Genomic DNA, 25,805 nt, shown 5'->3' with positions numbered 1-25,805 from the left:
AGTTGAACTAATGCAGGTACATTTATATTAAGTGTTGTGACGGAAATTTGGGCTAGACACAAACATTATGTGTAATTACTTTTTGTCGCCACAAGTAGTATATAAAACGAAAAGTTTACAATTTCCTAGTGAAATTCTTCCTCCCCCTATGCCAATATCAAACTTCAAATGATCACCCATGTGAATTTCGATAATTATCTCAGAGACGTCGAATTCCTTCCTTCGACTGAAATTCGACTTGTAACAAAGACTGGCACACTGCCGCCGACACGGAAAACTTCAAAGGAAACAACTGCACCGAAAGAATCGATGATGAGATCGCATCCGGATCTCATTCTGGGCAGGTTCTTCTCTGGTATTTTTGCCAGGAGTCGCGTGTACTTTATAGTTCAAAGCGGCATGTAGTCGATGCAAATTGATTTGTAACGACATAAACGACGTCTAGAAGTCTATTTCCAATACTAAGTAGGAAACGTTGGAAGCAACATCTTGTGATCGTCTAGGGATTGAGACTTCTTTGTCGGATTGAATGGAGGAAATACCTTTCTGCTTTTTTTTTGTAGTTGATGAAGTTATTTGGACTACGATTGAGACTGGAAGTCGATTTGCAAGTTTCAGTTGAGTGATTCATGGTCTGCAAAAAAGTCTTGGAATAGATCTTTCCAATAAATTCGGAATATTATCACTTAATGAAAAATGATCAAGAAAGGACGAATGCACTGGGTGTGAAAAGGATTGATACCAAATAAGATGTTTCTGAATGTAATTACTTTTTATTAATATATGTATATTTGTCACTTCCACTGAAGCCTATTTTGTATAGAATGTTTTTTTTCGAGGTATATAACTTCAAGTTGGCATTACTGTTCAAGATGGCGACCGATTCAACAGCTGTTAAGTGATTTATTCTCAGTTTGGTTTGGCAATTCATCGTGAATAGACTCATGCCTGAACAAAGCTTGCAAATAGTGCAATTTCATTTCGAAAATAATGGTTCTGTGCGGAATACGTGTCGCGCACTACGTCCATTAGTGATGAAGCGCACTTCTGGTTGAATGTCTACGTCAACAAACAAAACTGCCGCATATGGAGTGAAGCTAATCCTCAAGTGTATGTCGAAACACCGTTTCATCCAGAAAAACTGACTGTTTGGTGCGCTTTATGGGCTGGTGGAATCATTGGTCCGTACTTCTTCAAAAACGATGATGGCCGATTGTTACAGTCAATGGTGATCGGTATAGAGCCATGATTACTAACTTTTTCATTCCTGAATTGAACAACCATGATGTCCAGGAGCTGTGGTTCCAACAAGACGGCGCAAGATGTCACACAGCTCGTGCCACAATCGATTTATTGAAAGACTCGTTTGGTGACCGCCTAATTTCACGTTTTGGACCTGTATATTGGCCTCCAAGATCTTGTGATTTGACACCGCTAGACTACTTTCTGTGGGGCTATGTAAAGTCATTGGTCTATGCGGATAAGTTACAAACCCTTGACCATTTGGAAGACAATATTCGCCGTGTTATTGCCGATATACGGCCACAAATGTTGGAAAAAGTCATCGAAAATTGGACGTCCAGATTGGACTACATCCGAGCCAGCCGTGGCAGTAATATGCCAAAAATCATATTTAATATGTAATGCCACAAGATTATCTTGCGGATAAATTAAATTCATGTCAATCGAATAATCCATCATTGTTTTATTGCGTTTTAAAGTTCTATAGCTCTGAAAAAACACCCTTCAGTTTTCTGGGTCGCCTTGATGAAGTCTAAATATATAGACTTAGTCCAAATTGGTCACCTGATTTCAATGTGGCATTAATTTGAACTTCAACATTTTTCTGTGTTATTCCAACTAAGGCAATAAACACGATTGATGACACTATAACAAAGAAGACTACAAAATGCGGAAAGCGTCAGGTATAAAAGGAAATTAATGTTGATAGCGGTTCTCCAGTCCCTATATCTTTAACTTAAATCTATTATTCTTTCAGTACTTCATTCTTTCCAAGTTGAGTTGCTAGAGATTATTTCAGTTTTATTTCCTTCGACGAAATATACAAAACAAATGATCCTATTACGATTCAGTACTTTTATTAGAACGCAGAGTTGGATACATAAACTTTTGAGTAAAATTGCTAGCTTCAATGCAATGATCCTCCTATTTAATCTATAGGGTAAGATTTAGGTTATAAAATTTCAACCTTTACTCCAATACTAAAATGTTAAGTTTTTCATCAGCGGTAAAAATCTCTAAATTGAGATTGCGTAATTGTAAAATGATCCGTTTTGCCTCTGTGAATTCATAAAGCTGAATGTTTCAGAATGTTTTCTTTATAAGCAATTTTTTTTTTAATTTGAATTTAACAAACTGGATGTTTCGAAATGTTTTCCTTTGACAAAGGTACTAGATGAAAAGTATTTTCAGATAGAGTAGTTTTCATGAAAAATCCACAAAAATATTCGAATGCCAAAATATTTTAGGGAAAATAGAACAGATATTTTGGTAATGAAGTGAATTTATCAAGAATGAATTTGCGTGCAATCTGGATTTTCTGAGAAAAAAATCATAAAGATCAAAGACGTTATTGATTTATTTATAAAGAAAGCTTTTAGGATTTCATGTTCGAATGATTTCTGAATAATTAGAAATATTCTGAGATTTCTGAGCGAGATAAAATTTCCCATGAGACGAAATATAAATAAATATAAAACTTCGGGTGAAATTGGCCTTGTTTTCAGTAGAATTCTAGTCGTCAATTCTGCTAGAAGTTGGGCCTGTGACAGTTCCTTTTCAAAGGCAATCCGCATGATAAAAACAGAACCACACGCTCACCGCCCCCTTTGATGTCAGTTTCATTCGAACGTACGTTGAAAGATTAGATTGTCAGTCGTATGTCAATAACCCCGTTGTGAATTAATGTGATGTAAATTTCGAAATGAGGATGTTTGTAACAAAAAACTTCTTTCATACGAAATGAATACGATGTATACGAGTATCATCAACAGTTCTATCTATGCCAATAAAATTTCTAAAGAGTATTCTCTCTTCTCTTCATGATTTTATTATTACAATGAGAACATAAACATGGGAGGAATATCAAAAATCAAGAAAGAATCTATGGAGGACACAAGTTGAGTGTCACGCTATTCATTGAATTGTAGACAAATTTTAGAGTGAATCATTTTCACACTATACAAGATACCAGTTCCAAGTACTGAGCCGTACTCGGTACCACTTTCAAAGTTTTAACTCTATTTCACCCTTTATGATAAACTGGAGCAATAGAAACTGATCACATCTTATTATGTGTCCTAAGTAAGCCCTTTTCTGCCTTTCAATAGATGAATATAGCCCTTTATCTGCAGTTAAACTGTCTAGTACCGTCTCATTTGAAGCATCATCAGTCCAAAAATTCTTGAGGCTCATACTAAAAACCCATAATTCAAATAATAATAATAATAATGACCCGATTCTCCTAAGAGTTGTCAAGTTGACTGTCCAGGTTTGCATCCCTTATGAAAGGATAAAGTATAAAGCATTCCACCATTCGTTGACCAAGGGTCAAGCCTAAGTGAGCGTAACTTAGAAGTCTTTTCATCCACTCAAATTCTGATCTAACATACTCTATAGTAGTCAAGCTGCAATCAAAGCATTGATCTCACTTATTATCGATTCTAAGATGCTATTGGATTGTCAAAGAAAACTCAACGAAATAAGAGAGAATATCAAGTTCTCAGCAGAATCTGTGAGGAAGAGAAAGAAACTGCGGATCACTTGGTGATGGAATGCCTCGCCATCACTACCCAACTCAAAAGCTGCTTTGGACAAGAAACTTGTAGAAGTGAGGAGGCCATCCTGGATACTGGAGTGCTCTGGAACTGAAGGGCGAGCTGTAGATCACGTGACGACAAGAGAGAGTGCGATGGAATTATCCTAGTCTAATCTAATCTCTAATCTGATCCCGGTCTAAACTATCAGTTAACCAACATTTAAAGTTACTTTGTTCACTTGTTCTAGTCACTGCCTTCTAGAACCATGTTGGCTCTTATATTATTGGTCTGCGGAGGTTGCCACGAACCTTGTCATTTTGAGATCAATTGGTATGTCGTATTCTCATCATCTCTGGCAGATAGATATAATGTTTTGTAGGGATTCTTCATTGTCTCTAAATAACCATGTTGTCAGCATATCTAATGTTGTTTAGTATGACCCCGTTCTTGATTTTCTCTAGTTACTGTCCAAACCTTTTTTTCTCAGATATTTTGATCGTTTTGAATATTCCGCTTTACCAAACGCCTTCTCATAGTAAATGAAGCATTGTTCAAACGTTCTTTCTCGGAGCTCGACATTTTTGCAGCGAAATATTGAAACTACACGTGGCATGACGTCTACCTAAGCCTCTCCTAAAACCAAATTTCAATACTCTTAATAATTCTCGAAGTACTCTCCGACCATTCACTCAGTCAAACTTATCGCGATAAAAACAAACCAAACAAGAACCAATACATCTCCGAACGTGCGTAAAACGACAACTTCCCGCACGATTGCGAGGGGAATACGTGACAGAACTCAAAATCTGCGATATCGAACCGTTTCAATCATCCTAGCGCTCGAACATCGGATGCAGTTGTAAATCCAAAGCCCCAACTGTCGTCTAATACCAACACGACAAACTGAAAACTCCCACCAAGCCGGATCGCTGTTCAAACAGAGCTTATACCGTGGAAAATGTATTGACGGAAGTGTTTAGGCTCTTCGTATGTGGCCACGGAGTTTTCCATGCATAATATCACCGTAATTAGTGGGTAGTCACACGAATTTGAAACGTGTGAGTGCAAAGGGCTTGCCTGTTATTCGGGTGGAATGGCATGGAGTATGACAATACTGCGGCAACCTGGCAAGTACGTCAAGGAACATATATTAGGATGGTGGAGTGCCTACTAATGCGGCTTCCCTATGTTTCTGCGTCTATACCGTGGTAGGTCGATAAATAATTGTAGTTACAGATACAGGGTGTTAGTGCATATAAGGACGACAAACTGCAGGAGGTGACTTTGTATGAAAATTTTTTGACAATTTGCTATATAAATTTTGTTTGTAAATGCTACATATTCCGAGATTCAGTGTGTTTTTCTCAAGAACTGACTATTTATTTATTTCTCACAATTTTTTTTTAGAGGAAATATTGGTACACCACTGATATTTCAAACAGAAAATCTTTTTGCATTGCTCACTCAATTTGTGACCAAACATCTCTCATGCCTTTTTCTCTAACGGGGCGCCGTTTTCATCCAAACCAAAACATTTCAAATTCAATGTACAGGGTGGGCAGGGGTTTGATGTACGGTAGCAATTACGCCCCCTAGCGGTAGAGGTATGAACTTCAAAACAATTTCCAGTGTGTTCTCTTGTACACTTTAGTGGTAAAATTTTCTACGATGAGTGGATCCTGAGATAGAGCCGCTTACCTCGCTTATTTGCCCACCCTGTATGGGGTGGTCCAAATTTTATTTCATCAACTTTGGCGACGGATAGAAAAACTCTTTTCATGAAAAAAAATTCTCATCAACATATATTCTAACAAGCTTCGTTTTCTAGATACAGGGTGTTAAAGTTATTTAATATTTGGGTAATGTAATATTTCGAATTGGGTGAGTGTGAGTGCCTTTCGCCAAAATTACCCAGTGGCGTAGATATAGGGGTGCAATGACACGTTTCCTTTTGGAAATCCACACCACCCTCTTTTTTTGGAGAAAATTACTTCATTTCTGAAATCAAAAGAGCTTCACTAAAAAAAGGATCCTTGAATTTTTTTCATAGAATGTATCATTTTCGAGATAATCGAGTACAAAGTGAACACTATCCACAAGAATCAATTTTTCGAATTAGTGATGAATGAAAGAACACAAATTTTTGAATACTTTCATATAGCATTCAATTGAAAATTCTGAAAAGAACCTTTGTCAGACACTCAAATAATAAAATTTTTTCGTGAATATTATGAAAAATTAATATCTGATGAATGTTCTTTCGAAAATGTTCAATTGAATGCCATTTGAATACACTACGACAATTTTTGTATTTTAATTAAATACTAATGACAAAAATTCGAAAATAAAATTTTTGTTAATTCTGTAGATAGTGTTTACTTTTATTCGATAATCTCGAGAATAGTACATTTTATAAAAGAATTGTGAGTGACCTTTTTTTTTCTCTTCATTTCAGAAATTAAAGAATTTTCTCGGAAAAAAAGACAGTGGTGTAGATTCCTAATAGGAAAAGGATCATCGCTCCCCTTTATCGGCAATTGGTAAATTCGACAGGAGAGACTTGCCTCATTCAATGACAAATTCAATACAAAAAAATCAAAACAATAAATGTAATAATACTAGAGTTATAAGTGAAAAACTGATTTTTTTTTCAAACTTCAACACCCTGTATCTCTGAAACGGAGCTTTTCAGGATATATATTTTTGTGAACTTTTTTCATGAAAACAGTTGTTCTATCCGACGCCAAAGTTATCGAACTAAAATCTGAACCACCCTGAATTTTTTTGTCAAGGGAAAAAAGCGATTTAATTTGTTATAAAAATTTTTAGGGTTCACATTTGAAAAACGCAAGATTTTATTATAACTTCAGGACAAATTGCAATAAAAAAAATTATTACAGTGAAAAATTATTACTGAAAAAAATGCCTGCAGAATGTATTTATGTTAATCTTTTCATTTCACACAATTTTCCCAATTTTCAAGCTATAAAGCTGGAAAACAATTGAACTTATGAGTTGCGTTTACTAATTATTACTGAAAAAAGTGCCTGCAGACTGTATTTATGTTAATCTTTTCATTTGACACAATCTTCCCAATTTTCAAGCTATAAAGCTGGAAAACAGTTGAACTTATGAGGTTGCGTTTCTCATCAAATTAATTCTCTGAAAAATCGAGCACAAAAATGTGCCATTAATTTTTTTCTAGCTCAAAGGGATAGTTGGATCCCCTCACTAGACAACGAATTAGGACACCCGAAACAGAAAACCATTCTGTGTTGCAGGCATAACCCAAATCGATCTCTGTGCCCATCCAGTTGAAGTTTCGCAATATGTTGACAAAGAGGGCTTAACATACACGAACATGTCAACCGTACAAATGACATCCTCAATCATAATTATTTACCTGGCATAAATTTCATGAATAATGCAGAAGTGGAACATTCATTTGTGCAACTAATGAATGCATACCACTTTCGTATAAATGTTTCATTCCGTTGATGGACGGTTAGAATAACGCGTTAGTCCAATCACATTGGCGGTAATACGTTTTTGAAAATGTTCAATCGATCGAAATTGTGTCAGTTCGAGTTAAATGGAACTGCGTTTCAATCCACTGGCTCTGAATGTTGAATAACAATCAGTGCAGATCATTTGCTGAAATGAATTACAAATCTAAATAATTCAACATTTACATTTTAAGCCCTGACGTTGAGTTCTTCCTGATTCCGTTTGACTTATTAGCTCAATCTCCTCAGTGGTCAGATCTCCAAAGTGACACCTCCAAATCAAATATGTCTTCCTGCCTCGTCAACCCTAACCTATCTTGAGGTGATCCCCAGGGTTCGGTTTGGTTACCAGGATTTAACGATGTGCAAGTCGAAGTGGTAACTGGGAAGTTATAGACTTGCCAACTCTGCGACCATATAGATCTTTAGCTCTTAACCCTACCAATTCATAGGAACTCAAGGAGGACGTCGATACTGTTAACGAAACCGACACCATCCTTGTCAGGAGCCTTGGCTGTTACCATGTGAGTATCCAGGACTGGCTTCCCATGTGAGTGGTTCTTAGCCCAGTCTAGCCCGGACATTTGCACACCAAGTGGTCAGCTATTTCTACCTCCATTTAACAAAGCCTGCAAATCTCATCTACTGAACCATAGGTTTCAAAATATATTTGCACCGATAGCATCCTGTCAACAGTCCTACGAGGTGTCTTTTAAGCACACCTATAGACAGCTAGTGTGTCAGTTTTTAAGATGGAAAGCTCACTTCCCAGGGCTTTAGAGATCCTCATTTTAGGTTAGTTTGCCCCAATACCTGAGCTTCTTCGATTTTGATTCATCGGTAAGTATAATTATCATATGGACAACTTTTAGTCCAATGAGCTCAGAAAAGGAGAAAATATTTTAGAAATGAAAATTTTCAATATTGCACTACTTTAAAATGTATTCATATAACTTAGTATAATATAATAAATATATGTAAAAAGATTATAAATAGTTATATAAACAGAAATATTAACAAATAGAAAAATAACTGTCAAGGATAAAAGAACAAACCTGAAAAGTTCTAAGATAATTTAGTGCTTAAGTAAATACAAAATTCTTCATCTATAATTCAGACAAATTGATTGTATCAGGAATCATCTATATCTGTTCGATCACAATTTTCATCAACTGATTCATTTCTTATATTTGTTCATTATATGTTTCATTCAAATGAATTTCAAATTCCACCACTTGCCGATATTTAGATTATGTATTTGACACGATTTTTTCGAGGTAATTTATATTTTCTTGAAGTCGTCTTAGTCAACACTTCCTTTTTTCTGTCTTCGTTCAATCTCCTCCTCTCATCATATTGTTTTCTCTTCGCATAACAAGACAAAATTTCATTGGATTGTGGTGGTTTCATTTCGTTTATTTTCCTCTGAAGTAAAAGAAGTTCAGCCGAAGGGATACTATATTGTAGTTGAGGTATAACATTCGTCTTGTTCGTCAGAGTTGTGCTCATTGTATCTACAGAATATTCGCTATCTTTTGCACTAAATGCCGAAAAACTGGCTAAGGCCGCTAAAGATTGCTTGAATAACGTTTTCTTTTCTATAATTTCCTTGACATCAGCATCATCATCATCTTCTACTATATCTGTAGTATCCTCAGAATAACTTTCGTGTGAACTTTCGACTTCATTGAGACAAACTACAAACTCGCTATGTAATACTTTTTCTCGACTCCTGCGTTTTTGCTCCCTCTCTTCAAGTAACTCCTGAAAAGAAGGCCTCAATTTTTCCCAGTCGCCTAGTATTCTATTGACTTGCAAAAGACGGTCACTTGGATGTTGAGCAGGTTCACCTATGGTTTCGATGTTTCTTATTCGGAGTTGTTCGTACATCGCTGATATTGCTGCGATACTTCTGTGATACCTCCTCAGTCGAGTGTTGCAATTGTCACGCACCAAACCATAGATCTGGTGTGATCTCATCGATCTTCTGCAAGCTTCATCGAAACGATTTTTCTGTTCGTTGAATTTGTGACACAAATCTAGTATGATGAAATTTCGATCCGCTTGCAAAATATTCTAGATAAATCAACTGTTATTAATTATAATGTATTATATTAGGTGCGTACCTAAGTTCCTGGTGTTTGTCAATATGAAGAAAAGCCAAAAACCTTCGAAGACGCCGAATTTCAGGTTATGCTCTATGAGAATCTGTGCCAAATGCAAGAAGAGCTCTCTTTAGCATTAGGGTTACTCGCCAAGTCATTCCCAAATGACTCCATGCGTTGAGAATAATTCAAAAACATGGATCATGGGTTCCCCATGAATTGAAGCCTTGGTCAGGTTCATCAGCAGTTCCACACATATGAAGACATAAAAAATGAACACTTATCGTAACGGTATTCGAGCTATCAGAAAAATGAAAAAAGTTGAAGCTAACTATGGGCAATATTTTGAATGATTCATTTATAACCAGTTTTTCACAATGAAGATGCATTTTCATGAGAAAAACAGCGGGAACTTAGCAAGCACCTTATAAATTACTATAATGACCCTAGATGGGTAAAAAAAACTAATGAGTGGTAGACAAAAGAATTCATGCTCTCTTCATCCTGACCATCAGGAAGTAAACATAGGCGCATTGCCGATCATATACATGAGATGTACACTACGTTAAAGATAAGACAAAAGATAGAAATAATGGTTAACTCACCAAATAATCGTGCATTGACTCAGATGTATCTAGAATTTCTTGAGTTCGTTCAAAAACAATCATTTCTACTTCTTTGATGGCCAAATATCTTCTTATTAGAGAGAAAGGCGTAGAAGATCCTTCTTTAGCAGCTGCTTTTGTGCAAAAATCCTACAAACAACCAAGGATTAAAATTGTTTTGTGCCTCATGTATTTATTGCTGTGTATATTTGATTGTATGCTGTTCAAGAAAGATTGGGTGTGAGTGTTCACAGATTATTTGAGCAGAAATGATATCCATTTGTGATGACTAAGATGTTATTAATCCTTACTTGGTATATCTTATGCTTCCTGTAGTTTTCTTTCATTTGGACGATAACTTCTCTGAGCCTATTGATGTCGACAATTATCGCCTTGATTTTATGTTCAATCTCCTGAATTCTTAATCTGCTGAACTCAAGTTTCTTATGAGAAACCTCTCGCTTCATTTTGTTGGAGATGATGAACTGTGAAAGATATCTGACTTGAAATTGATCGTAATCAACATAGATTGAATACATTGTAAAAAAAAAGCTTCAACAGAACCGTTTGCATAATGAACTGTTATTAAAACGAACCATGTTGTAAGATAACACTGACTTCTTGAAATCCGACTCCTCGAAATCCAGTCTTTTCCATTCTTCTTTCAGCGCATTTTCAATTCTGTCTACATTCGATAATCTGGCGAAAAGAGCTTGGGTTTCAAATGGTTCGATAGCCACAGAAAATATTCTGTTCTCATCAAGATCAGCCATCCTCGGACGTAATAATCTGCAATGTTCAATTCATGTCTGGATATTCTGATAGTGGTTGTATGAATGCTTCTCTTACCTTTTGTCGGCTAATTCCTTCCTTGAATTGATATATTCTTCTGCCTGTTTGTACAGAGGGATATTTTTGTGCCATGTTAAGTTATAAGCGTCTGTTGTTGTATCTAGATCAAACCAAGTCATGCCATTTTTAAATATCGTACTACTTCGTATCAATGAATTCTTCTTCCTGCAATTATATATCAGTGTGGAAGAAGAAATATCGAATTGATACTTACCTATTTTGTCCATCATCGGTTGGTCTGTTTGGGTTATTTATGGGTGGCAAATGTACCATATTGTGTGACCAATTACAAATAAGTGTTAATTCGATAATTAAGGATAGGTAATGATAATTAATAAAAATACTGTTGATTATAATATAGGAAAATGGGAAATACAGAAATGAGAACAAACTCATGGAATTCTCACAGAATAGTCATTGAATGTCAATTTGACAGTAAGTAACATGACATTATTTGGGAACTCATCTCGGGTATTGTATCATCGGATTCTGTGTGCAAGAACCAAGGAGAAATATTCATTAAATTGATGTAAGTTCAATATTTCTGATAGTTTAGATCCCAAAACCTATGAATTATTTAATCGATCAACAATTAAAATCATGTGAGAAGATTTTTATATTTGAATCCGTGAATCTAGTGTTCTACAGCTATATTACAGCTCATTCCAAGTTCAAGAATGTGATTTTTTATGGAATTGAAACGATGCCTGAGAGGAATGAATGAAAGAGATTCCTTAAAAAAAACACAAAAACCCAACTTCGAGAGTGAAATAATCGAATAATTGTAAATAGCAAAACCTACCAATTTAATAGCAGTGCATGAAGTACAATCAGACGATTATGTCGGTGAAATTTTATTTTGCCGGACGCCAAAATGTCTGGAGGTGACCTAGAGTGACATTCCAGTGATTTCGACGAGGCTTTCTCGAGCCAAATAATGTAAGTATGCCTTCTCTCTAGGGATTTCAGTGTTTCTACTTAAGATCGCTGATGGACTCTTTGGTTGGGCTATTCAGCCATATCTGCCCAAGACACACTCTCTCACACCATCGTGGAGAGGTGACTCTGCACCAATTCGGGGATTCTTTATAGATAGATAGATGCCTCAATAGAGAGTAAAGCGAAGCCAGCAACGACACCTCTCGGGCATTGAGAGTTACTACATGATGATTCAGCAACGTTGATTTTTCGAATAGTAATAATATAAGAACATGAAAAATTAAGAAATTCACGACTTAGAGGACTAGATAACAACCTATTCGAAGTCATCACGGCTACCAACGATGAAATGTCATAATTTTCGCATATAAACCCCTAAATAGATATTGTATCTTGCCATTACAGGCTTCTCCTGAGACCGGTTTTGAATTGTTGAATTTTCATTATCCCCATTTACATTTACATTCCTCTCTCGAATTCATGGCCGATCTTCATGTCTTCCGTTGTGCTCTAACGGTCCCACAAACAGTATTTTGAAATGCTAATTTCGGCGTTGTCGTATACCTATCCCACCCCATTGAATGGCGTACTCTCGAAGGTCTCGAGTGCGCTTTGGGTTCCGGATGCTTCGATTTAATTGAAAAATAGAATAAGAACTTGCCTTCGAACGGGCTGCGCTAGAGAGCTGCGGAAAGATGTAAATTCTCCCATTTGCATCTACTAGCGGGAAATGGACATAGATGTTTTCTATGATTCGTTTTTACTGAGGGAGTTTGAGAATTTGGTTTGCGTGTAGGTTTTCGGTTGTATAAAAAAATTTAATATGAAAATTTCATTCAAATATTCATAGAGTGAAAAGGAATCCATTATTTCACACTAGATGGCTTTAATTATCTGTATCTCGCGATGTATGAATCCGATCAGGTTCCACTAGAACTTAGAAGACGTTAGAAGAATGAGATTTCATACTACAGAAACTTTTGTGACAGTTGTGTGATTAGGTAATAGTCAATCATGCACAATTTTGGTTTCGTCGATTCTTACTTGTGATTTCGATGTCAAAGATGACGACTGAAGGACCCAAATCATGGACATTGTCGAGTGCGACCGTCATGTAGGCATGTTTCGATTTCCCAAGAGGTAAAGATAGCACCGTTTGGAACCATTTGCACAAGCCTGGTTTCAAGAAGAATCGCTGCCGAATCGCAACAAAATCGACTCATTTTCGAAGCAGTTGGTGACTGATGAGTATTATATGGATCACTCACGACAACGTCAAGCGAAAACGGTCGTGGTGGAAAAGCGGTGAGCTGGTGGAAACGATGGCCAAGCTAGGATTGCCGGCCAGGAAGGTTTTGCTGTATATTTGGTAGGATTGGCAAGGAACCATCTTCGGGTACTTTTCCTGAAGCTACCACCTCTCCGATACGTGAGCTACGCACTTGAAACCTCACTATGTTTTAGATCAGAACTCGATTTTCGAAAAACCTTTTCATATGAGGGGTCTATGACAAATATTTCAGGAGATATAACGATTCTTGGATGGAAATTCGATTTTTACTTACTCCTTCGAGTGTTGCTCATTCTAACACTTTTTTACTGTATTGATGAGGGCCGAAAGCCCGACACACGTGTCTAAGGAAAGCACTTCCCTTTGAAGGACTGTCCTTATTCCCTTTTTCTTTGTTAAATGAACAATCATTCAAGTAAGTCATTCCACATTGTTGTTTTTCTTGGACTCGGATGTCACGCAGGTAGCTATAGCTTTCCACGTGGTAACCTGCTGTAACCACAAATGGACTGCTGACTTCTGTTGTTGATTTCGTTTGTTTGTTATTTCCTTTAAGTGATGTTTATTCTAACACTTTTTATGGTATTGCAGAGGGCCGAAAGCCCGAAAAACGTGTCTAAGGAAACACTTTTCCTTATTCCCTTTTTCTTTGTATAATGAACAATTCTCAAAGTGAGCCATTTCACATTGTGGTTTTTCTTGGACTCGGATGTCACGCAGGTAGCTATAGTTTTCCACTTGGTCAGTTGCTGCTGTAACCACAAATGAACGGCTGACTTCTGTTGTTGTTCTTTATTTTATGAATTAAAGGTGATAATCTGAAATTTTCAAAGGAAAAATTGTTCATTTTCTCGAAGCTACCACTTCTCCTGGACGTAAGCTTAAAACCTCACTATGTTTTAGATAAAAACTTGATCTTCGAAAAACGTCGTTATTTGAGAGGTCTATGACAAATATTTCAGGAGATATAACGATTCTTGGATTGAAATTCGATTTTTACTCTTTTTCCCAAATTTCGACTTCAACTTTCCTCAAGACTGTGAGGTATACGAAAAATCGGTGAGCAGTGAGCAATTCACTTTCAAATAAATTCTCAATATCAATTTCAAAATCATAATAAATATCCAATCTCCATAACTGCAATAAGTATTTTCTAAAAAAAAATATAACATGATGTTCATTCGATTTATCATTCTTGCCACGTCTCAAAACATCCCACGAAATATCTTGATCAGCGTGTTATACAGAAACTCGGGATAACTAGCAATCAGCCACTCCCAAAAAATTGTAAACACAACAGAATCCACAAAACGATCCTTTTTGCCCTCGGGGGCGAAACAAGGATGCTCTATATCCGCCCTCTGATATATGACCGCCCGGATTGGTTATAAAATAGGTTCCTCTGATCCTTATCTCCGCTCTTCTGAGGATAAATTGAAAATTGGGCCTTGTTAAGGAGCTCAGACTGCCGACGGAAAAACGGAATAATGACGGAAATTTGGAAATTGGTATATTAAACTTAAGCGAGGCGGTATCGGGGAACAATTTGTACCCATCAGAACGCAAAGAGATTGTGAATCAGGACGCCAGGATTGTGGGTTCATAGAATACCTCAAAATTCAAGTTTCGTGTGGATATATTTGATTGTTTCAAAACCATCTTATTCATTGATATCGAATCTTTTCCCGAAGATTCCATTAAAATGGAGATTATACAACTATATATTAATTATTAAAACACTGATGGACGTCAGACGAGAATTTTATTGTGGTACAGCACTTGGAAACATCCTTGAACACTCTACTAACTCAATTGGTAACTTACTTCACTTAACTCCCATTTTCTCAGTTTTATATCTGGGTTACAAACCTAAAATCATATTGTACACCGTGAATTTCTTCTTTCTTTTCTTATTCTCTAAGTTGTACGCCTGTCCAATGGTACATGGTACCTACACACTAATTAGGGTAGGGGAAAGATATCTTCTATTGTATCTTTCTGAGAAACTTTTGAATAAGAAAGTAGTATGCGCAAGTATCACGAAAGACCATTGTTACACAAATGCAGGTACATTTATTTTGTGTATTGTGACGACAATTTCGGTTAGACACATACATTATGTCTAATTGCTTTTTTTCACACATCATTGAGCCAATCATTGTTCCTCAGCGCAACGAATTTGTGGAAAATTTCATTTTTCAGGATAATAACGCCCCACGTAGGATTCGAAACATTCTTCAGCAGAACAATATCCAAAGAATGAACTTGCCAGCACTCTCACCAGACATAAATCCAACTCAGCACGTATGGAATTACTTAGCAAGAGCCCCACAGAAAGTAGTCTAGCGGTGTTAAATCACAAGATCTTGGAGGCCAATTCACAGGTCCAAAACGTGAAATTAGGCGGTCACCAAACGTGTCTTTCGATAAATCGATTGTGGCACGAGCTGTGTGCAATGTTGCGCCGTCTTTTTGGAACCACAGCTCCTGGGCATCATGGTTGTTCAATTCAGGAATGAAAAAGTAAGTAATCATGGCTCTATACCGATCACCATTGACTGTAACGTTCTGGCCATCATTGTTTCTGAAGAAGTACGGACCAATGATTCCACCAGCCCATAAAGCGCACCAAACAGTCAGTTTTTCTGGATGTAACGGTGTTTCGACAGACACTTGAGGATTAGCTTCACTCCAAATGCGGCAGTTTTGTTTGTTGATGTAGCCATTCAACCAGAAGTGCACTTCATCGCTAAACAAAATATAATGGACGTAGTGCGCGATACGCATTCCTCACAGAACCATTATTTTCGAAATGAAATTGCACTATTTGCAAGCGTTGTTTAGGCGTGAGTCTATTCATGATGAATTGCCGAACCAAACTGAGAATAAATTACATGACAGCTGTTAAATCAGTCGCCATCTTGAACAGTTATGCCAACTTAAAGTTATATACCTCGAAAAAAAAACCGTTATATTGCAGTTGGAATAGAGGGAAATATTCATCTCATTTCCAGAACATAAATTTCTCATTTCTTGAGAAACCTACGGGGTCCAAGACTCTCGACGATGCGTGTATATTCCAACGCCCTCCGATAGAATTTCCATATCAAAACACTTCCTTCAGACCAAACCCCGACCTATCAGAGGAGCAAACCAAACTTTCGCGTCAACTTACGCACAATGTAATGACTGAATTCAGATTTCCACAATTCGACATCGCCTTCGAGAGAAGCCAGGATTCCGGGGTCACAAAGTTGGTCGAGATCAAGGTACCTCGAGGATTGGAGACAAGAAGGAACACGTTACGCATGTTTTGGACCTAACAAAGTTACAAATCAGTATTAGTTGGGAACTTGGGCCTGTGTGTGTCCCTTCGGATGTTCGCTTTCCGAATTAGGAAAATTCATGTTGCCCCTCGTGCTTGAACGGGTCCTGGGATGTTGTTATTCCTGATTGAATTGTTTCGGGAAGTTCGATTGCTTGGAAGTCTGCCCTTTTTTTGTTCCCTTTACGTTGGGGGTTTTTTTGTGGGCTGGGAAACCCCTGAGAAATGCTGCCAGTTTGGAGAGCTCTAGGCAACAACAAACTCCTCGATATTTTTGATTTATAATGGTGTATTACTTATTTGCAATTAGGGATTCATCAAGCCAAGATGCTCGGTATTTTAAGCAACTACTTGACTTGAATATCAAACTCGTGAATAATTCCATACTTGAACTTGAGTTGACTTGATTTGAGATATTTAATGATTGACTCGATATCAATATAACTTGAGCTTGAGTCTCACGTCATGTATATCTGTAAGCTCGTGCGACGGAGAAACGAAGGTATCAAGACGATTGGGAATTGGGATACCCAGACACTTCCCATGGATGAATTCATTATCATTCAAGTTCTGCCTGATTCTATAGGGTGTTTTTTTCGAGGTATATAACTTTGTGTTGGCCTTACTGTTCAAAACTGCCGCATTTGGAGTGAAGCTAATCCTCAAGTGTATGTCGAAACACCTTTACATCCAGAAAAACTGACTGTTTGGTGCGCTTTATGGGCTGGTGGAATCATTGGTCCGTACTTCTTAAAAAACGATGATGGCCAGAGCGTTACAGTCAATGGTGATCGGTATAGAGCCATAATTACTAACTTTTTCATTCCTGAATTGAACAACCATGATGTCCAGGAGCTGTGGTTCCAACAAGACGGCGCAACATGTCACACAGCTCGTGCCACAATCGATTTATTGAAAGACACGTTTGGTGACCGCCTAATTTCACGTTTTGGACCTGTGAATTGGCCTCCAAAATCTTGTGATTTAACACCGCTACACTACTTTCTGTGGGGCTATGTGAAGTCATTGGTCTATGCGGATAAGCCACAAACCCTTGACCATTTAGAAGACAACATTCGTGTTATTGCCGATATACGGCCACAAATGTTGGAAAAAGTCATCGAAAATTGGACGTCCAGATTGGACTACATCCGAGCCAGCCATGGCGGTCATATGCCAGAAATCATATTTAAAATATAATGCCACAAGATTATCTTGCGAATAAATAAAATTCATGTCAATCGAATAATCCATCGTTGTTTTATTGCAATTTAAAGTTCTAAAGCTCTAAAAAACACACCCTTTAGAAGAAACTCTATTTGCAATCTACAGGGTTTCACAATAAGATTAAATTGAAGGTTTTTATATTGCTATGGGGGATTTTGCCAAGAGTCTTTCCTACCAGAAGCACATGATTGGTATCAGTCAGAAGGAAGGTTTTCATATTTTGAACAACTAATCTACTAACAAGGACCTTAAAATGTGTAGGAAGTATTTTAATTACTGTAGCTTAGATTCCCAATTATGATTTCCTCCAAATCCTTCCCCTCTAACGACATTTAGGCTAATTCTCCCACGAACTAGCTTTCAATTTTATTACCGCCCACGCGATAACAGCCAACTAATGTTGTAATACCTCTTTAGCTAAAGCCTCGTCGACACGCCATCAAAAACCCACTCTATGAATAAATAACCCCTTAATTTTGCATGAAATGCTCTACTTAGTACCATCACCTTCTTCTCCTGTAATAAGAAATAAAATTGATCCCACCTCCATCATGATACTCCACACTAAGATCATTAAATATGACGCAACGCTTCGTCAGGCATGCCAACCTAACGGGTAGAACGACAACATCTTATGCAAACATCGGCTAAGTAAGTGCTGAAAATAACTGTTCTAAATTTCGAGCGAAACATAACTCATAGTTTATCAGATGAACCCCTGTAATTAAAATGTTATCTTAGGAAACATCTACATAGTTTAATGTGCGTTGTGTGTTTGGTGTACTTGAGTCCTACGTTATGGAATGGGTGGATAATGGGCGCTTTCTGGTGGTGGAGTGGAGATGTCTCTAATAGAATTATTCGTATACACGTTATAGGCCTACCACTAGAGCTGGAGGGGAGCTGTTGCTTTCTTGTCGAGAAATGTAAAAGTTATTCTGTGCACTTACCTTATTCAGTGCCATCAGTAACTACATCATCATCTTGAAAATGAGAAGAGAACTTTGATTGCTCGTTCATTTATGAGTCAATTTCGACATTGGAGACCACAAAAATGTTTAGAGGTAGATAGACGTGGTCTCCAACGTTACGATTGGCGCATAAATGAACAAGATTGACGCATAAATGAATAATCTTGACGCATAAATGAATAATCTTGACGCAAAAATGAATAATCTTGACGCATAAATGAATAATCTTGACGCATAAATGAATAAGCTTGACGCATAAATGGACAAACCTGACGCATAAATGAACGACGCTAAGGCAGAGTCAATCTACTTTGCTGCCGAGTTGAACATATAACTTTCTCTCAGATTGTTTTTAATGGTATATGTAGGATTTATATTTGCAAATGATCAAAATTCTCACAGTATTTTTATTTTTCCGGTAGTGATGCATTATTAAAGCGAAATTTGATACAAATTACCATTGTAGAAATTAGGTGCGTTACATTCTCGAAGACTCATCATCAAAAACACTAAACCCATATTGTTGAGAAATACCCTGAAGGCTCAATACTGAAATAAACCTGCAAACTTCAAATAACCGATCAAACACCTCGTTCCTGAAACACTTCTTTTATTCCACCAGAGCGAGTGCATCAAACATAAATAGGATTTCTCCTAAAGGTAGGTACACATAACAAATATAAATATGGAAACGTAACAAAAGGACGCAGAGCGCATTGTGGAGCTTTTGGAAAGCATTGATAAGCTTGAAAATAACAAGAATACCATTCCGGTTATTGCGTTGGCTATATGCGATCGAGGAATGTAACGTACGTATTTTGCTTTGATCTAGGAAAAATAGAAAAGTCGTTGTTTCCCATATAATAACATGGCGCAGTTTGATATTATTCCAAATATGGCTTTGGAATGGGTTCAATTGCGATGGCTGAACTACAATATCAAGAGTGCTGTAAGAATACAAGGTGGTCGTTGAAGATATCGGCTTTTGACGCTGGGATGATTCATATTATTAGTCACAATGGAGCAGTGGTTGCTATTGATGTGTTCAATAAAAATAGCTATTTCTGGCAAATGTTGAAAAATGGCGTTTTTATTTATGTTAGTTCATGATGTTGATGTTTCATTTCACCACCGAACGTTTCTGGTTAAGGATTCATTCAGCCAAGTAGCTTGACATTTTAACCAACTACTCGACTTGAAAATAAAGCTCGTGAAAAATTACATACTTGAGCTTGACTTGATTTTAGATATTTATTGCTTGACTTGATATCAAGCTACTTGAATTACTTTAGCTTGATATGCACGCGTCGCACGGCATATATTTCTGCAATCTCGTGCGTGTTTAGACTAAATTATGGGATTCCTCGCATTCGCCAGTGTGACTTTATCTATTAGTAGTTTTCTCACATTTTTAGGCAATCTATGAGTAGATTTTGGTAGTTTCAGAAATATCTTTTCAAACTTGGCCAAGGATTTCTTATTAAAGCCAGCATCTTCAGATCTCTATAAGATGCCTCATGTGTCTTAGATCCTGAATGGAAAATTATGAAATCAAAAAAAACCTGGAGGTTTCTCAATATTAAGAAACTTTTTTTTTCATTTTGTTATGATTTATAGTGATTCAGTTTATGTTTCTATTTCAAAAAAGTTGATATTTTCGGTTCTCTTATACAATAAGTTCAATAAATAAAAGTGTTTTTTGCAAGGTTCCTTCTCATTTCATCATTTTTTTTTTGATGTGACACTACACAAAAAAAAAACTGCTGAAAATCAAGTAGCTTGATATGATTCAAGTACTTGCTAAATAAATACTTGACTTGACTTGAGATTTAAAAACTATTACTTTTCCATTTTCGGCACAAAATGTATGTTGTGAGCTTTCAAACCAATTTTGAGTGTCACGTGCACAATGTAATGAAGCTGAAGTATTTTTGAAGAAACTATTCGACAGCGCGAACAATCATAGAGTATAATTTGACACTTCAAAAGATGTATTTTGGGTTGCCTGACAGAACGTGCGAAGTCGGGGCGGACAGCTAGTTAAATTAAATGTAAGATTAGTATCATACAGTGATGCCACCTCCTAATAAAAAAAAACTCAAACATATGTACATCCAACCCAGGAAACACATTCAAGATAAAGAATTCCACCCACGTGAAGAATTGTTCAGCTCAATTGAAGCCTCGCCGAATTGAAAAGTTGAACTCCCCTCCTCAACCAAATTGAGATCCAGTTTTTCGAGACCTAGTTAGTGTCAGTCCGGCAGGACGTCTCAATAACATTCAGATCACATGTGAAACGTGGAAACCGAAGTTCTTACCGCCCTTATGAGTGGAGAAAGGCAAGGAATTTCAATAACGTCATATCTGGAGTACTCCCTGCGTGTTCGGGAATTGGGATGAAAGCGGAAAGGACGTGGAGTAAGTCAAGACAGTCGTATAAACCGCATTGTTGTCATATCTTCTGTATTAACGGGGGGATTTGAATTGTGTTCTGAAGAACAAGTCGAAAATTGATCATGTTTTCTGGTTTTCTATCACGACTTCCTTAGGAGGTCTCTGTGAAATTGAGATATTTGAAATCACATTGAACATAATTAATTTTCACAAATATGTAAGGTTAACAACTGTTCCGCCAACACTGCCTTATTTAGGTTAGGTTAGGTTAGGTTACGTTACTTCAATTCACATCTGAGAAAGGAAACAACGATTCAATTGATATTCTAAATTCAACCACATCCAGAATTAATATTCCTCATAGGACGACCTACACATACTGACACTACAATTTATTCAACTTTTTATCTCCCTTTGAATCAGAAAATGACTGTAAACAACTGCATGATTTATAGATCAATCAATATACCTATGAATCATAATGTTTTTGGTATAAAATTTAATTTAATCGAACAAATCAATATGTATAATGTTTACAAACCATAAGTTACTTTAAGAATAGTTTAACGTTGAACAGGTTTCAAGTTCCTCAGTCCCATTTCCTCTAACCCTTTGTTCGAAGCACTAGATTAGATTGACGATTTCGAAATTTCACGATCAGAAAATGGATCTGTCCCAAGGGATCGAGCAATTGGAAAAAAATTGATTGATGGAGTGGAAATGCCGACTTCATTGGAATGGGTCAGCGGAATCAGTTCTTTCCAGATTGAAAGAAAGGTCTCCTATATTGGGACTAGGCATTTTATTATTTCGAATATTCATATCTCAGGTAGAAAAAATATTCGGAATTGCAAAGTGATTCAGATCTTGCTTCAAATTTTAAATATACTGTGAGTTATTTTCAGGAAAAACATTTTAAGGCTTATCCTACCGATTCCACTCTACGTTCCTCAACTCGTAGTAAAGGATGTTTTTTTTAGAGCTATAGAACTTTAAATTGCAATAAAACAACGATGGATTATTCGATTGACATGAATTTTATTTATCCGCAAGATAATCTTGTGGCATTACATTTTAAATATGATTTCTGGCATATGACCGCCACGGCTGGCTCGGATGTAGTCCAATCTGGACGTCCAATTTTCGATGACTTTTTCCAACATTTGTGGCCGTATATAGGCAATAACACGGCGAATGTTGTCTTCCAAATGGTCAAGGGTTTGTGGCTTATCCGCATAGACCAATGACTTTACATAGCCCCACAGAAAGTAGTCTAGCGGTGTTAAATCACAAGATCTTGGAGGCCAATTCACAGATCCAAAACGTGAAAACGTGAAACGTCCTGTTGGAACCACAGCTCCTGGACATCATGGTTGTTCAATTCTATACCGATCACCATTGACTGTAACGTTCTGGCCATCATCGTTTTTGAAGAAGAACGGACCAATGATTCCACCAGCCCATAAAGCGCACCAAACAGTCAGTTTTTCTGGATGTATCGGTGTTTCGACATATACTTGAGAATTAGCTTCACTCCAAATGCGGCAGTTTTGTTTGTTGACGTAGCCATTCAACCAGAAGTGCGCTTCATCGCTAAACAAAATAAAATGGACGTAGTCAAAATTCGCTTATGAAAATCGGGAACAACGGCAATTTCATTTCGGGCACATTTGCAAGCGTTGTTCAGGCGTGAGTCTATTCATGATGAATTGCCAAACCAAACTGAGAATAAATCAGTTGACAGCTGTTAAATCGGTCGCCATCTTGAACAGTTATGCCAACTTAAAGTTATATACCTCGAAAAAAACACCCTATACAAAAATAATGATAGGATACAAGTGAAATTTGAAATTGACATTAGTGTCATCATTCCAAAATTACTGATAGAAAACATTTTTGGTCTCTCGAATGATCATTCGGATGTTAAAACTTTTTATGGACCGCTTTTTCGATTATTGAAATCAATGGCACAATGATAAGGCGAAATCCCTAATAATAGAAGCAATATTCTACATTCGGCGTTGCACTTTCTGCTCACTAGAGGGCATATCACGCCGCACAATACCCAACATTGTCTTACCCTAGTATTTGTTCAGGAAATCGAATTAGTGTTCATAGCGTCATCAACAACCATAGAAAATCCAAGCAAAATATCGTGAAGTGAGGAGCTTCTGAGTGCTCGTCGTTCATGAGCCAATTGCGCCCTTGGAGACCATTTAACCCATGATCAGTCCCGGGGTCTCCAAGGAGACATGAATTAACGTCAGTTGGCAATTACATGAAGAGACTGACTGATAGAAACGTCTCTAATCTAGAATTCGAGTAGGTGCCCAAAATCACTCAATTATTATTCTATATTTAATGAGATTCTGTCGGGACGAACGACGTGTCAGACAGAATAATTCCAACAATAATTCGCAGTAATCAGTAATTGGAACGAAATTTCGATTTGTACTGCACGCGAATCCACAAACTGGTGATTGTTATGTTCGCGATTATCATAGTTGCTTTGGTTTAACAGTTTCGAGTTTAGGGCTTTGCGATTTGTGGGATTTAGGGACAGGTGAAAAGATGACATCTAATTGGAATTGCTCGGAAATAGTATATTATTTCGTGAAAAGTTACACTTCTCTCCCGAATGAAATATGTAATTATTTTCAAACGTTTTGAATTTCATAAAGATCCAATACTTAGTACTTAGATGAGATTTATAATAACTTGAAATGATGATATTCGTCTGGAAATAATAAGGAGAATATATATTGGCATAAGAGATAATTTTTAATTCCGGAAAATTACCTCCTTGAGCGGGAATCGAACCCGCAACCTTCGAATCACTGGTCCAGCGTTCTCACCAATGAGCTAAAGCTAGTGAATTAACTATTAGATAAATCATACTCAGTGAAAATAAAAATGGGGAGAGCACAACCTATAATAATTCTGTGGTATCTAGGAGCGCAATTGACATTTGAGAGAAACAGTTTTATCCTTGTGGGGTAACCTGGTTTATTTTTCTTGCAGGTGTCTTGGGTGCGTCATAGAGACATCCATCTTTTGACAGTTGGCCGATATACTTACACCTCAGACCAGAGATTCGAAGCAGTCCACACACCACATACCGAAGAATGGAGCCTGAGGATACGGTATCCACAGAAGAAGGACACCGGTATATACGAGTGTCAGATAAGCACCACCCCACCTGTAGGCTACCCGGTATATTTAACTATAGTTGGTGAGTTGATAGCTAGAAGTTATACATTTTTGCCTTTCACTGCTACTAGTCCTAGGTCTTTCCTGAATTTTGAATTACCAATTAAACCTGATTGAGTTCCTAAAATCAATGAATGAAGTATGTTTTCTATAATTAACATGTAGCAGAGATTTTCAAGAATTAGTACTGAAAGGAAAACAATTTTTTTTTTGTGAAACTGTCGGTTTATTCTAGCAGTGAAGTTTGAATAGATTTCACATATCAATCGAATCCATTCATTTTTAAAATGTTTTAAATACGATACGTGAGGAAAGAGAATTAGAAAATGGGTTGAAATTCGAAAAAAAAAATTGTTTCCGCCCGGGATCGAACCGGGGACCTTCCGCGTGTTAGGCGGATGTGATAACCACTACACCACGGAAACTTATTGAAAGTTTGAGAATGAACAAATTTCAATAAGTAATTAAATATTTGGATCTAACCTAGATACCTTGTATAGAATTGATTGGTTTGGAATCCAATAAGGAGTTGTAAAGGATACCATACACGTTGAGAATTTTGTATTAGTTAATGGGATGGTTTTTATTTTTATTAATTATTATTCTCTTCCATAGAGTTTTCTAGTTCCTCTCTGAAAATCTATTCGAAAAAAAAACATTGAAAAAAGCATTTTCAATAATAATGATGAAACTTTCAAATTTCTGCCTATCAGTTTCCAGTTATATTATGGAATTGTTTGAGGCTTTCGCGGACATCGTTTAATGTTTGTTTTTTCGGTTATTTTGGGTTCTTTCTGGACGAAATATTCGACAAAAAAGTAACATTATGGAATTGTTTCTTCATTCGATGCCCTGAAAAATCAACTCCTTGGATAGTGACGATTTTTCTTCAAACATCAAATATCGCCTGTGGCTGAAAAAGTTACTTAATAAGTTTCGGGATAGGCGCACAGATAGCACCGCCATATCACTTTTTTTCTCGTCAGTACCTACCAAAAAAACCAAAGTTTCAAACGATTCGTACCAAACTTTTGAAACATAGACTTGACTCTGGATCGAGATATTGAGATGAGTTAAGTGCCGCCATATTTGTTGTTGTTTAAGGAATGGATATAAACGAGTTTCGTGTATTGATGAAATACTGTTTCTCAATGTATAAAATAATGTGCAAGCAAAGCAAACGCTTGATAAGTGATACTCAAATTCTGCTCCATCGACAATATAGAATATGTGGGTAAAAATTGATATGCTTTAATAGTGATCAAAGAATCTCCGATTACGCTCAATGCCAGAATTCTGCAGTTGATTCAGAAAACATACCAAATGTCAACAAAAGAGTTTTGAACGATCGTAAATTGCGTAAGTTTCGTGAGATAGCGATGGAGTTGAATGAATCATAAAGCACAAAATTAAAAAAAAAAAGATTCAAGTCAAAAAAAAATTGTTTCCGCCCGGGATCGAACCGGGGACCTTCCGCGTGTTAGGCGGATGTGATAACCACTACACCACGGAAACTTATTAATACTTTGGTTAGGAACGATTTTGAAATCGGTGAAAAATATTTGGAAATGATCTAGATATCGATGGTGAGGAATATC

At 36.9% G+C, this 25,805-nt stretch overlaps 2 protein-coding genes and 2 non-coding genes across 4 annotated transcripts in view; 1 reads left to right on the top strand and 3 right to left on the bottom strand.

Moving 5' to 3' along the window:
* Nucleotides 1–25,805, top strand: part of LOC123672938 (zwei Ig domain protein zig-8-like) — a 309,256-nt gene that overhangs the window by 190,708 nt on the left and 92,743 nt on the right. The window contains exon 3 of the mRNA XM_045607304.1: nucleotides 24,019–24,229. Coding sequence (XP_045463260.1) covers nucleotides 24,019–24,229 — 211 coding nt within the window. The remainder of the gene's footprint in view (nucleotides 1–24,018; nucleotides 24,230–25,805) is intronic.
* Nucleotides 8,216–11,264, bottom strand: LOC123672937. Its single transcript, XM_045607303.1, has 6 exons — nucleotides 11,062–11,264; nucleotides 10,845–11,012; nucleotides 10,592–10,784; nucleotides 10,307–10,480; nucleotides 9,996–10,145; nucleotides 8,216–9,361 (listed from the first exon to the last, which is right to left on the bottom strand). The coding sequence occupies exons 1-6, from the start codon at nucleotides 11,241–11,243 to the stop codon at nucleotides 8,531–8,533; spliced, it is 1,698 nt and encodes a 565-aa protein (XP_045463259.1). The 5' UTR covers nucleotides 11,244–11,264; the 3' UTR covers nucleotides 8,216–8,530.
* Trnav-aac lies at nucleotides 24,560–24,632 on the bottom strand. The gene has a single exon. It is a non-coding gene; the product is annotated as a tRNA-Val (tRNA).
* Trnav-aac lies at nucleotides 25,650–25,722 on the bottom strand. Its single transcript has one exon. It is a non-coding gene; the product is annotated as a tRNA-Val (tRNA).

This window comes from Harmonia axyridis, chromosome 2 (assembly GCF_914767665.1).
Source record: "Harmonia axyridis chromosome 2, icHarAxyr1.1, whole genome shotgun sequence".
NCBI classification, from domain to species: domain Eukaryota; kingdom Metazoa; phylum Arthropoda; class Insecta; order Coleoptera; family Coccinellidae; genus Harmonia; species Harmonia axyridis.
Note: the sequence above shows the minus strand (reverse complement) of the source record. Positions and strands in the feature narration are given on the sequence as shown.